This window comes from Muscardinus avellanarius (assembly GCF_963383645.1).
Source record: "Muscardinus avellanarius genome assembly, chromosome: 14".
Taxonomy (NCBI): Eukaryota; Metazoa; Chordata; class Mammalia; order Rodentia; family Gliridae; genus Muscardinus; species Muscardinus avellanarius.
In genome coordinates, this window is record NC_137800.1 from 83,687,359 (window position 1) to 83,701,212 (window position 13,854).

The following is a 13,854-nucleotide window of genomic DNA, read 5'->3' on the forward strand; positions in this document are numbered from 1 at the left end:
CATTGTGGCTGCTTTATAAATTAACTCATGTAACCCTCGTGCCAACCCTGTGAAATGGGTGCTAAGGACTGGAGGGTACGCTTGGGATCTGGGACGTACTTTTCTACATCACTATCCTGCTGGTAGAAGGGCGCCTGAACTAGGTTTCTGGAGCCATTCTCCTGCTGTACATATTTGATGTTTCCTAAAAACAATATCTAATTCATATGCTTTATTTTTCAATAAAATACAAATTGGGAGGCTGGGCGTGGTGGCCCACGCCTGTAATCCCAGCATTCAGGAGGCGGAAACTGGAGGATCGCAGTTCACTGACAGCCTCAGCTACTTAGCAAGGCCCTTTGCAACTCAGTTGAGACCCTATTTCAAAAATAAAAGGACTAAAATATAGGGCTGGGGGTGTATCTCGGAGGTAGAATGCCCTTGGGCTCCATCCCCAGGAAAAAAAGAAAAAAGAAAAAGAAACAAGTTGAGTATACTTGATTTCAAAAGATTAGGACCAGAAGTGTTTTAGATTTAAGAATTTGGGGGGAGGTAATATTTGGACATAGATAATGAGTTATCTTGGGAATGGAACCCAGTCTGAACACTTATACATATAACCTGAAGGTAATTTTATCCAATATTTTTCTGTACCAGTATTTCAACCGTGATGCATCACATGAGGGCCAGGGTGAAATATTTCATGTATGGTGTCATACTGAAACTCAAAAAGCTTCAGATCTTGGAGTATTTCAAAATTGAATTAGGAATTATTTGAGACTAATTTTTTCCCCAGAAGACTTATTTTTGGAGTAATCTTGGTTCTGATATGTTCTCTAAAATAAGAATTTACCTATATGATGAAAATTTAGTCCTGAGCCCAAACTCCTTATCATTTCGGCCCCAATTTTCTATTTCCTTTCTTCTTTCTTTCCTTCTTTCCTTTCTCCCTCCTTTCTTTTCCTTTCCTTTCCTTTTTTGTGGTATTAAGGATTGAACCCAGGGGTATTTTACCTCCAAGCTACACCCCCAGCCCTATTTTTTTAATTCTTTATTTTTACAACAGGGTCTCATTGACTTGCAAAGGGCCTCACTAAGTAGCCAAGACAGTCCACAAACCGCTATTCTCCTGTCTCAGACTCCCAAATGCTAGGATTACAAGGGTGCGCCTCCACGCCTGGCTGGATTTAGCCTTTCTTATGTCCCAAGGCATCTACATATAACCCATCTTCCATAAGAAACAGACTTTCACAAATTATGGATCCTTCGTAGGTGTCCATCAACAGATGAATGGATTACAAAATTACAGGGTCGACACACAATGGAATTCTACTCAGCAATAAGGAAGAACAAAATTATCTCGTTTTCAAAAAAGTGGGTGGACCTGGACAACATTACGTTAATGAGATTCACCAGCCACAGAAACCGAAGGATCGTGTGTTTTCTGTCCTGTGCGGAAGCCAGGGAGTAATCGGGACACCAGAGGGACTGCAGATAATGGAGGAGAAACTGAAGTGGAACTAGACAGGAACTAGGGGAAGGGTTGGGGGGAAGGAGGATCAGTGAAGAAATCGCTTCCATCGACTCTGTCTACATAGGTGAGGATACCAATCGCAATCTCAATACTCCACATGGGGAAGCGGAAAATTGGGAAAGGAGCCTGAAGAAAGCCCACCAAGTACTGCATAAACGTAGGTCACTATCACCAGGATTTACATTATGATTTGAGGCTATAACACCATGAAAATGTAAAAAATAGAGATTAAAAAAAAAAATAGCCTTCACCTGGGGTGGGGCAAAGTACCCCATGAATCTATTAGAGCTAATGTTTCCATTAGGATCTCCTACAGAATCCCTTAATGCTTTGGGGCCAGAGGAAGGAAATCTGAAAAATAAATATATTCATGACAGTGTTTTTATTCTTCTCCCAGAACTAAGACACTTTCTACGCTTCTTCTCTTCTATGCTCCGATCTCAGATTGTGTTCTTTTCTCAATGAACTAATAAAACACCCGTGATCTGATAGCCAATCTCCACTCTTTTCTTAATTACAACCCTGGCCATATTACTCCTCGGACTAGTCAGCTTCACTATCAGAAACACCGAGATAACTTATAAAGAGACAAAGGTGATTTTAGCTCACAGTTGTTGAGGCTTCAGTCCACCATCGATCGCCCCTGTTGTTTTGGGCCCTGTGGTCAGGAAGCACATCATAGCGGGGAGCGCTTGGCCAAGAACCACTCAGCTCCAGGCCTGAGAGCAACTGGAAGAGGAGAGGGCCAAGGTCCCAAAATCCCCTTCAAGAGCACAGCCCCACCCATGACCTAAAGAACCTTCCCCAGACCCCGCCTCTTAAAGGTCCCACCACTTCCCAATAGCGCCACCCTGAAAACCAAGCCTTCAACATTCAGGCCTTGGGGGTATAGTTAAGGTCCAGCCAGGCGTGGTGGCACACGCTTGGAATCCCAGCATTTGGGAGGCTGAGACAGGAGGATCATGGTTTGCAGACAGCCTCAGCTACTTAGTGAGGCCCTTTGCAACTCAGTGAGAACCTGTTTCAAATAAAAAATTAAAAAAATAGGGCTGAGGATGTAGGTCGGAGGTACAACACCCTGGGTACCATCCCCAGTACCAGGAAAAAGAAAAAAAAGAATCCAAACTATAGCAACCTGAGAGGGAAATTCTCACACATCCCCCATGTCCACACCCAGGTGTGACCGCAGTCACGGTTGCTCCAATATCTCCCAAACTCTTATTTCCAGTCTCATCTATACTCCTCCTTGCTCATTAGCCCCAGTCCTACCAATCTGGGCTGTTAAATACCACCTCCTTTATCACCACGGCTTTTCCTGATTCCCAAACCAAAGGTTCTATCTGTCATCTTGGATCTTTCTGTGGCACTTATGTCACCGTTGACCACTGGATTGGAGACCGTGGCTGTGGGTGACTCATGTCTGCAGCCCCAGTGTCACAAGTGCTGGCTCTTGGCTTTGACGATGACGTGGCTTTTGACAAAATGCCCCTGCATGAGAGTAAAGCGTGCCTGGCTGGGCACAGAGTGCATGGACCTGGCCTTCAGTGAGAAGTAAGGAGTGTGGTGATAGCGGAGGATGGAGAGCAGCTGGAGTGAGACTAAGAGTCTGCCAGGGTCTTCTGCAAGTTAGTGTACAGAACATTCTTTGAGGGTGTTTTCTACTCAAAAGCAAACCATTGAGTCTTTATATGTTTACATAACATGTTAGGAACTGATACAAACAGACCTAACCTTTCCCCAAATGTCTTCTGGTTTTCCTAGAAGAAGAAGAATGGCGGCTCTGGCGCTCAGGACCTCGTAACTAAATAGTCTACGGAAGGTGTCCATCTGAAAGGTTGGTCAGATTTTAATTTTGTTTTGTTTCTTTTTTTTTTTTTCAAAAAGCAAAGAGAATTACTCGTTTCAGGCTGATTGAAAATTGCAAGCCAGAAAAACACAGATTCAAGCAATCTCGATAATGTGTTCTGCTTGTGTCTGATCTTTTCCTGAAGAGGAGCTTGTTTAAGACTTCAGTGAGCCAGGTGTGGTGGTACATGCCTGCAGGTTGGAGGCCAGCCTCAGCAACTTAGGAGACCTTCAGCAGCTGTTTCAAAGTAAAATAAATAAATAAATAAATAAATAAATAAATAAATAAATAAATAAGGCTGAGGGTATAGCGCAGAGGTAGAATGCCCATAGGTTCAATCCCCAGTACTGAAACAAACCAAAAAGAGTTAAGTGAGAGGAACACAGGAAGCATATAATGTTTCTCACTCAGGTATTATAGGAAGCAGGGTGATGTGTTATGGGTGTGTGTTTGGAGGAGTCCTGGATTCAGATTCCTGTGTTCACCCCGGCTTTGCCACTTTCCAGTGAGCGAGCTCAGCCCTGACATGAGGGGCAGGGATAACCTCACAGCCTAAGCTCATTGAGAGGCTGTAATGAGACAATCCACCAGAGCCCCCGTACGTGGCAGGAAGCTCAGTTATTATTAGCTCAGTAGGCTCTAGTCTAATAGAAAATGTCCCAGGTCTTCGGTCCCTTACAATTGTGTGTGATCAGAGGGAATGCTATTATCTTTTGTATAAATGGAGAAACTGAATCTCGGGAACTCCAACTAAGTAAGTCACCCAAGGCCAGGCAGTTAGGAAATGGTCTGGTTGAGCATGGTTCTCTCTGGAGTCTTGGAAGATAAAGCCCGAGTTTTTTCTCTCTTGAGCTGCCTAGGACCTTGGCCCTGCTCTCTTAGCCTGAGAAACATCATTCTGTGAAAACTCACATATGTTCTTTTCTGCTGCACCTAGAATTCTGTTGGAATTTTATTATTTTTAGGTATTTATTTATTTATTTATTTATTTATTTTGCCATTCTGGGGATGGAAACCAGGGGCATTCTACTTCTGGGATATACCCCCAGCCCTATTTTATATTTTATTTTGAAATAGGGTCTTGCTAAGTTGCTGAGGTTGGCCTCACTAAGTTACAAAGGTTGGCCTCAAACCTGTTCTCCCCTGTCTTGGCCTCCCAAACACTTTGTTAAAATTATTAAGAGATAGTTCTACACATGAATACCTTCTTTTACTTCAACAACATAGCTCCAGGTATTCTCTATAGCAGAAGACTGGAGAAGGAACAGTGTACGGATGAAGAGGAACTTTTAAAAATCCCAAGATTTATTCCATGTAAGGGGCCCACTGACCCTCCAGCAGATCAGCAAGTCCTGGTCCTGGTCAGCAAGTCCAAAGTCATTTTTGTAGCTGAATTTTAACAATTGCACAAGGTCTCTGATATGCGAATCTACATTTTTTCATGCTGCCCAGATAAAATATATAAATATTATAATAAAAGTATAAATATGTATATATTTTGCATTACTGAGGAGAGTCTGGTGCATGCTACACAAGTCCCACCCCTCAGTGGTCTTCCTCCTTCATTCTAACCTGTATTTTTTTTATTGGTATGTTTGGTTGGATGTATTCTTATAAGCAAGCTCAAATATTTTGTAGAATAAAATGGGGTAGGAATAAATCAACCTTGCACTTGACCTTCTGTATAAAGGTCACTCTTATCACTTATTTAGAAACCTCCAAACAGTCAACAAGAGGCTTGTACTTGTGTGTGTGTTTGTGTTTGTATGTGTGTGCGTGTGTGTGTGTGTGTGTGTGTGTGTGTGTGTGTCACTGAGGATTGAACCCAGGGGAATTCTACCTCTATACCCCCAACCCTATTTTATTTTTATTTAAAAACAAGGTCTCACTAGATTGATGAGAATCTTACTACTTGCTGAGACTGTCCTCTGACTTGGGATCCTCCTGTCTCAGCCTCCCAAGTATAAGGATTACAGGTGTGCACCACGCCTGACTGGTTTGTACCTTTTGTGTGTGTGTGTGTGTGTGTGTGGTACTGGGGGTGGAACCCAGAGGCTTTCTACCTCTGGGCTATACTCCCAGACCTATTTTATATTTTACTTGGAAACAGGGTCTCACTAAGTTGCTGAGAGCCTCACAAAGTAGCTGAGGCTGGCTTCGAACCCGTGCGATCCTCCTGTCTCAGCCTCCCAAGCATGGGGACTACAAGCGTGCGTCACCACGCCCGGCTGGCTTGTACTTTTTAAATTAATGTTTTGTACTTTTATCAGTGCATTGTGATTTTACATCATGGTGAGGTTCAGAGTGACAGAGACATATACGCACACAGAACTTGGTATATTTCCTTCTATACCCCACCCCACCCCCTCCTTCCTCATACATGTTGGTGAGATTGGTAGTTAGACCTTCATATAGAGACAATAACATTATTGAAGGGTTTCCTTCCTAAGTCCTCCCTCATCCCTCTCCCTCTTCCCTCCCAAAATTCTTTCCACAAGTCTTCTGGTATCTTCAACAATTATAGCAGCACAAACCACAGTAGCAGATTATGGAACCCACCTAGGTGTCCATCTACAGATGAATGGATAAAGAAATGCTGTATCTCCTCACAAGGCCTGTACCTTCTGTTTACAAGGGCCATGCTTGTCAAAATGGGGAAGCATAGGAGGTGTTTCTGTCTGAAAGACCCTCCTGGCCCCAGGCCCGGGTGACATGCCTGAGACATGCCTTCTCTGCGTCTCCTCAGAGCCAGGCCGTGTCTGTGTCTGCTTCTCTCCTCTCCTCTCCTCGCCCTAACCCCCACAAGCAGTTTGTCCCCAGCCACCACAGACCCAGAGGGTTTGCCACAAACCGCCTTCCCACCAGAAGCACTGGAGTCACTATGGAGGCCCCGTGGGAACAAATCCACTGGGTGGCAGGGGGTTGCATTCCAAGGCTGGCCTGTGGCCAGGGTCTGTCGGGGAAAGGATGGGGAGGAAATGGGGGTGGGAGGGAGTCGAGTTCTTCCACCCAACGCCACGGAAGACAGCAGCAGCCCTGTGGTGATAGTTACACAGGGGGCAGAGAGGGCAGCCTGGGCACCCTGGCGCGGGTAGCTAGGACCTTCTCTGTAAGTGCATGGTGAGACCTCTCTGGGCTGTTTCTCACTGTTTTCCTCCAGCCCCATTTGGCTACAGGAATTCAGCTGAGTCTCACCACCGCAGGCCAAGGAAGTATCACTTCAGATCCACACAATCTAGGTACTTCCTTGTTTACTTTCTTACCCTTTTTCTGGAGATCTAATCTGGGGCCTCACACACTCTACCACTGAGCTATCCCTCCAGCCTTTACCTTTTTATTTATTTTTTAAGTACTTAAATTATTTCACTTCTTGGTTTTTCTTTTGATTCACAGTTTAAAAATTCTTAGTGCATTATAGTTAGACATCCGAAATTAAACCTAATTTAGGATACTAACACTGGGAGCAAACTCATGTGAAAAGTTAAAAAAAAAAAAGTCATTCTTCACCATACTTTTCCCTGCCAGGCTGAGATGAGGTTTCTGGCAAGATGTATTATGAGTGAAACCAAATTTGAGATAATATTGATTTTAAAAATCTAGCGGTTGAAGATGATGCCTGGGGAAAACAGAAAGAGTTCCAGGCCCTATGAATAAAGCATACTCCATAATGTAAATTGAGGCATATAATTCTCCTTCAATTTGTTAGAGGTTTCTTGATGCGCCCTGGGAACTCTCCAAAGTTCAACCTGGCGGGTGTGCCGTTCGTTGCTCCCTTCTATCTTTTGCCAGCCTATGAGATATAAACTCAGGACCCCTCCCCAGACCCACAGGAACGATTTCAGCCCGCGATGTGTGGGCTCGGGGTCCAAAGCGGTCCCGGGGCAAATGGGAATACGCTAGACCTTCCAAAGCCACGGCTCTGAGTCTTCAGATTCAAAACTGTGCCTGTGCTGAATGTTATATTGATTTTTCCTTATTGTCATCCCCTAAGCAATAGAGTATAAAATGCTGTCTGCATAGCATTCAAACTGTATTAGGTGTCATTGGTCATCTAAAGATGGATTCAAGCATACAGGAGAGTCACGCATGGTGGTTGTTATAGTTGAGATATAGAATGTTCCCTAAAGAGCCCCTTGATTAGCATTTAGTTTTGATATGGCTAAGTCATGAGAGGATAAGTCCATTGTGATGGGTGGTGGCCTGAGCTGGTGGAGTGTGGCTGGGGGAGGTGGGTCTCTGGGGCTGCGGCCTTGCAGGTGGTATATGGTTCCTCCTCCCTTCCCACTCTCTTGCATCTGGCTTCCATGATGAGAGGAGGAAATCTCTGTGTCCTCTCTCTCTTTACTTTCTACCAGAATCCCCCGCGATCCGCAGTCCACGGCCTCACACGGACTGAACCCCCAAATACCTAAGGAAACCGTGGACAAATAAATCTTCTTTCCCTTAGGTTACATGGTCAAGTCTTCAGATTATTGCTGTGAAAATGCTCACTGATGCAGTGGTACCCGCCTGTAATCCCAGTCATTGAGAGGCTGAGACAGGAAGATTGCAGGTTCGAGGCCAGCCTCAGCAACTTAGAGAGACCTTTGGCAACTTAGCAAAATCTTGTTTCAATGAACAAATAAATAAGTAAACAAGCAAATAAATAAACAAGTACATAAATAAATAATAAAGGTTTTGAGGTATAGCTTAGAGGTAGCATGCTCCTGGGTTCAAGCCATTTTTGGTAAGGGACTTAAATGTCTGTGAATACTGGTATCTACGCGGGGTCCTGGAATGAACCCCAGTGGCTACCGAGAGACAGCCGTATTCCCTGCCTGACCCGTATTCTCACTTTGATGCTGGGATCGAGCTGACCAGTGGCCACGATTCAGGAGTGGCTGCGCTTCAGATGAAACAAAGAGGCCTTGTCCCTCCATATTGCAAACAGTGCTAAAATATCTTGCATACACTTAAAATAAAATTTAAAAAACTCAACTCTGGTAAGCAGTGGAATCTGTCAAGAGGTTTCTTTTTCCTCTCCTTTTTTTGTTTTTTTCCTCTCTCTCTTTCACACACACATTTATTATAAAAAAAAAAGTCATCTGTGGTTTTCCTAAGGGACACAACCAACTAATTACAATTTTTAAAGTCCTGCTGAATTAACAAGATTCATATTTTGTTTGCTTTGCAGGGAAACTGCTGCGGTTGCTGCTGCTTTGAAAAGACTTTTGGAAAAATCAGCACTTCTGATGCCTTAACCTCCATGGTGACTGGGAGGGTGTGCGCCGGGAGAGTTCTTGAACCTGAACTTGAACTTGGAGTGCCTTTGCCCTGGGGGGAGGCGCCGAAGCCAGTCCCTGGGGACTCAGACAGATCCCTACATCCCATGTAGCCCACGCTGGGAAGATGCTTCCTTCCCCATGTCTTCTTGAGTTTTTTTTTGTTTGTTTTTCTTGTTGTTAATCACTGGGGCAAGATGTGCATTATGTCTTGTTATTTCTCAGATTACTAGAGCAACCACACTTAAGTTCTATTTGAGATTTAAAAACCCGGAGGATACACTTAGAGGGAGAAACAGCTTCCAGACATTAAACAATGCTTCTTAAAAGGTGACTGCAGCTCCAGAAAAACTGGATGTCCGGCATACCCTTGAGCAACACTTCTCATGTGGACTTGGTCTGAAATCAGGTGAATTCGATGGACAAACAATTTGCTTGCTGGAACGTAAGTCTTCTTTGAAGTCTAAAGCAAGAAGTAGCAGCCATCATGTCTTCCATTTGTTCTAAAGTCTCCCCCCTCTTGGAGTGCCAGTTTCTTCCAAGTAGCTGAATCTGTTTTCAACTTCACGCCATGCCCTTTCTGACACTCCTGGTTCTCACCCCAGGGGCAGTTTTCTGAGTGAAGCATTCCCAGAACTGCAAAAGGTATCTGTTTATGGTTAGTCCTTGAAATTACAACCTTTAGAATGTCGACCGTCCGGAGGGCCTTCCTCAAGTGCCAGTTGTCGATGAGAAGAGTTGGGAAGCACACCCTAGGAAGGACCCTGATTGGCTGCCTCCACTGTCATGACCCGGAAGTAGTTCTCCAGTTTCTGGGTTAACACAGACATCTCTAAAGACCAATGATAACACCTATGCAGAGTCTAAGGGGCTCGGCGTTTGGAAAGAGACAGCAGCCAGACACAGAAGGTGAGGGGCCCTCTCTGCTTGTTCACTCTTTATGCATGACAGTGATTTCCAGGTGCGAGTTTCTTATTCCCAAGCTGGCAAGCCATGGCCTGGGTTATTTAGTAAGGGACATACTGCTGCTGTAGGCAGTATTTCCGCACAGAAAGGCACTGGGGCTGTGCATAATTTCCTCTGAAAAAGAGACCATGCAAAGCCCCACTGAGTCCTAGTGCACACTCAACTCCGAGCTCACCACCCAGCCTTGGAAACTTTCCTCACAGCTCCATTTCCAAATAACTCTTGGGTCGAGATCAGCTATAATAATACCCTTATTATTTCAGTCATAAATCTTTCTAGTTTTTGGTTGTCACAATAGCCATGATGGTCATAGTAACCATCTGGTGACCCTCTCAGTGAGGGCAGATTTAATTCACATTGGCTCTTCTCCATTCTCTCTCATATGCACCCACGGAATCCTTACAGCATGCCCATGAATAACCATGCATAACACCCAGAGACAGAGGGACCTGTGTAATTCAATAAGGGTGGTGTACCAGTTTCATGGTCATGCTAGCAATAAAAAAAACCCTACTTTTCTCAGCCTTTGATTTTGTATTATGAAGCATTTATTTTTTCTTTTGGCCTATGCATTTATTCAAGGTTGTTGTTTTCTCATTCGCCTGTTATGTGACTATGCTTAAAATGTTTAGTTAGCTTCAAAAAAAAAAAAAAAAGAAACATGCGTACACACACAGCCCTGTGACTGAAGTGTTATATTACCGTGCTATGTTTAGCTGATGCTATTCATTGAGTCTGGAAAAATACAAGGCAGTGCATGCATTAATACTCCTAGACCGCAGAGAGCTGGCATTCACTCAAATGCTAAATAGGACACAAGGGTCTGACTTGAAACCCCGCGCTGGAAGGGCGCTTGCGGTCCTGCAGCGTGGATTCTCAAGCGGCTTGGGCAGAAGGTCTTTCACAGGACGTCCATCCTGCATCCAGCTTCCATTCTGACTCACGTTGGCAGGTCCACACTCCTCAGGCTCTGCTGCGCTTGGAAGGGACAGCTTAGGTCAAAGACAGGCATGATCTCTTTGCCAGATAATCTACTTGATGACCCTATAGTTAGTGGGCGTGATTTTTTATTCTAGTTTTTTTTCTTTCTGAGGCTTAGAAAGAAGACTCTGCTTTGGGAATAGCTATACTGTTTGAATTTGTAGTTAAATTTCTACATTTGGACGGGAAGGGCTCCTTATGCCAGTGGGGCGCCTTTTATAGGAGAGCTGAGGATACTCTGCTTTGCAGAGCTGATGATTACAGTGTAGGGTTACTTGGAAGGGGAGATTATCAGTCTAGCATTCCTCCTGTCCCTTTACTCCATGCCCATATGTGGCTGCTCCTTGCATCAGAGCCTGTAACTTGGCTGCTGCTCTGTGGGAGAAAGGGGGCTTTGCAAAGCTGGAGGATCAAACCAGATGCAAGCATGGACTCAGAGAATCGGAGTCTGGCTAGACTGAGCACATTGTGATCAATTTTTCCAAGAAGTCATCAGGTTTTGAGAGGCGCTATTTCTCCTCCACCCTCTGGATGGATGATAGAGCTTTGTGCACTCTCACCAGGAAGTTCCTGTTTCTTTAGCAAATGGAGAAAATTAAGCCCTGATGTGGCACATCTGTCTGTCTGGAGAGAAATAAAACTGAAGATTTTTAAGAAGGAAGCCTAGCCACTTGTGTGATTTGGAAGAGACACCAAACATTACACAGCATCTACTGATATTTTAAAACCAGGGAGAAAAGGTCTCTTGTTCCCATGCGCCACATAAAAACCTTTGAAAGAGGCTCCCATCTGAATCAACTCGGGGCGATGATTTCCACCTTGAAAGGGGGTCAGACACCTATCTGTCCAGAGTCATAGATTTGCGTTTTAGTTGCTTTTTGTCTGGAAAAAAAAATCAAGACTAATTGCTTTTGGTTCCTTAAAAATGTAAATAGGCATGCTGCCCCAGGTTTAGGAATACTTTCACATGAAAATATTTGGAAAGATGTGTCTGTACATACATTTTCATCCATTTTATGGCAATTAGCATGGCAATTTTTTTTTCTCGTTTTAGAATCAAAATATGGATTTTATACCAAGCAATGAAAATCTTTATTGCATTCCTTTTTGTTGTTGTTGTTGTTCTCGATGCTGCCTCTGCCCATTCCTTGGCCACTTGGCAAAGGGTGCTAGTGAGCCAGCTCCGTTGGAAAATTCATTTGTAGGAGTGTAAGTGAGAGGGAGAGGCCGGGCCCCCGGCAGGCCTCGGTGGCTAGACGCAGTTCGTCTCTGTGTCCCTGGCGATTCTGCCTTCTGTGTGGGCTGCGGCATGGCTGAGGCTTGCTTCCCAGTCTCTCCACTTCTCCCTACTTTGCATTTGCTCCATCTTTCTTATTATTGTCTTATTTCTTTCTCTTTTTCTTAAGTTAGAATCCAAGTCCATCTTTTCCATCATGAAACTCCTCTTTAAGAAAGACCTTTTATTTATTTGGTGCCGGGGCTTGGACCCAGGGCCTTGCACATGCTAAGCATATACCGCACCGGCCAGTCTCTCCTCCCCCACCCATACCACCATTACTAAGGACTTTTTGAAATGAGATTTTAATTTTCAATGGATGTCAGCCAAAAGGCTGAGAAGCAATTAATTTTTTTTTCTGAAAGGCAAATTGCTTTCTGTCCTAAAGGATGGTCAATGCTGGGCTTATTTGATGCTGAGTTCCCGGACTCAGACTACTTTCTTGTGTAGCTCAATGTCTACAGTTTCTCAAATTAGAAGTGCTGCATAGGCTTCCTTGCTCCATTTTAGTGAGGCATGTCTTGTCTAAGTGGTCTGTGGATGGGCAGTTTCACCTTCCATGAAGGCTTATATCACAACCACTACTGCCCATTCGAGAGCAGAAAATATCCAGTCCCTGGGTGTGCAGATGTTAGATATGTGTGTATGTTGCTAGCAGACCTGTGTGTCTATCAGCAAGGATGACTGGTGTGTCATCCCAGCTGATAGCTGTCAGTGAGTCCTTCTTACAAGATTTATCTATGTAGATAAGGACTAATATGGATTCATAATATGATGATTACATATATCATGTGTGTTTTTTATTTTCAACCATAGATGCATTCAGCTGTATTTCTTTGCCTTATAAAGATGTACTATAACAGTTATGTGTATGTATCATATGAAAGAACCAACATGGACCTTATTTACCCTTGGTTAATGAGCAAATTATTCAATAAAGCAGACTTGACAAGCACAATAGCAGCTTTCTCCTTTATGACAGGGTCTGATGATATGTGAACATTTTCATTAAAAAAATTGGCATTAGAAATCTATAGCACCTTCAAGGGGCTTCACACTTATCAGGGCTCAAGAGATGTCCACAGAATACCAGACAGGACAGCCCTGTGGTGGAAACGTAACGGCTCCATTTGAAAACATGGTGGTACATAGGTGGAGTTTTTTTTCCTATTAATATAAAAGTATTGACTGAGATGCAGGTAAAGTGTCCAGTGGCATAACAGTGGGTAATAAATGATGACAGAAGTTTGCAACACTTCAAACCAATTTAATGTTGCTCAGTGACCATTCCTTAGGCACCATGAGGAACCTCTTTGGAAAGCCTACCAGTGCAGGTCATCAGTGGGAAGCCTCCGCCCCACTGCAAGCAGCAGCAGCAGCAGCAGCAGCAGCAGCAGCAGCAAGTTTCTGGAATCAGTACTTGGTTTGGAGATGCAACTGTGAAGCTCCTAGGGCCACCTGCACAACTGTGCCAACATCTGGACCCAGACCAACAGTACCCAGCCATGATCAGCTCGCTAGAAGCAAGAACTCCCATTCACACTGGCTTGAGACAGGTCCACTGGATTTTCTAACACACCTGTTGCAAGTTGGTATGGGAAGAGGTGTCTTTGTGTTCTCACACAAAGTCATCCTGCCCCCTTTCTCTGGGACCTAGTGTCTTCCCACTCAACACTCCAGACAAGGCATTCTGACTTCTTCACCAACTGGATGAAACCTCACTGTTCTTCCATATTGGTGCAAAATAAATCTCAAAATGGATCCTAGCCAGCAGATGGCTCCCCCCTTCCCCAGGAGTAGATTCTTAGTGCTAGAGTTCCAGGACTTGGAGATGAGACTCAGTCTTGTTCTTTCTCCCTGGCTCCTCCTTTTGCCTCTTCTGGGGGCAAAGCGGAGGGAACAGTCTCCCTCACCACACCACGGATGGAGGGCACTGCAATCCCCTTGCGGCTTCCCCCTCCCACTTCCTTCTTGGAAAAGGGACCCCCTAACACACATCTTGATCATGACT

At 44.4% G+C, this 13,854-nt stretch overlaps 1 protein-coding gene across 1 annotated transcript in view; it reads left to right on the top strand.

Moving 5' to 3' along the window:
* MYLK4 (myosin light chain kinase family member 4) overlaps positions 1-3,322 on the top strand; it is a gene marked incomplete at both ends in the record, with an annotated part of 113,185 nt that extends 109,863 nt beyond the window's left edge. Inside the window, one exon of the mRNA XM_080710026.1 lies at positions 3,275-3,322. Within this exon, the coding sequence (XP_080566152.1) occupies positions 3,275-3,322 (48 nt within the window). The remainder of the gene's footprint in view (positions 1-3,274) is intronic.
* Between the last annotated feature and the right edge of the window lie 10,532 nt (positions 3,323-13,854).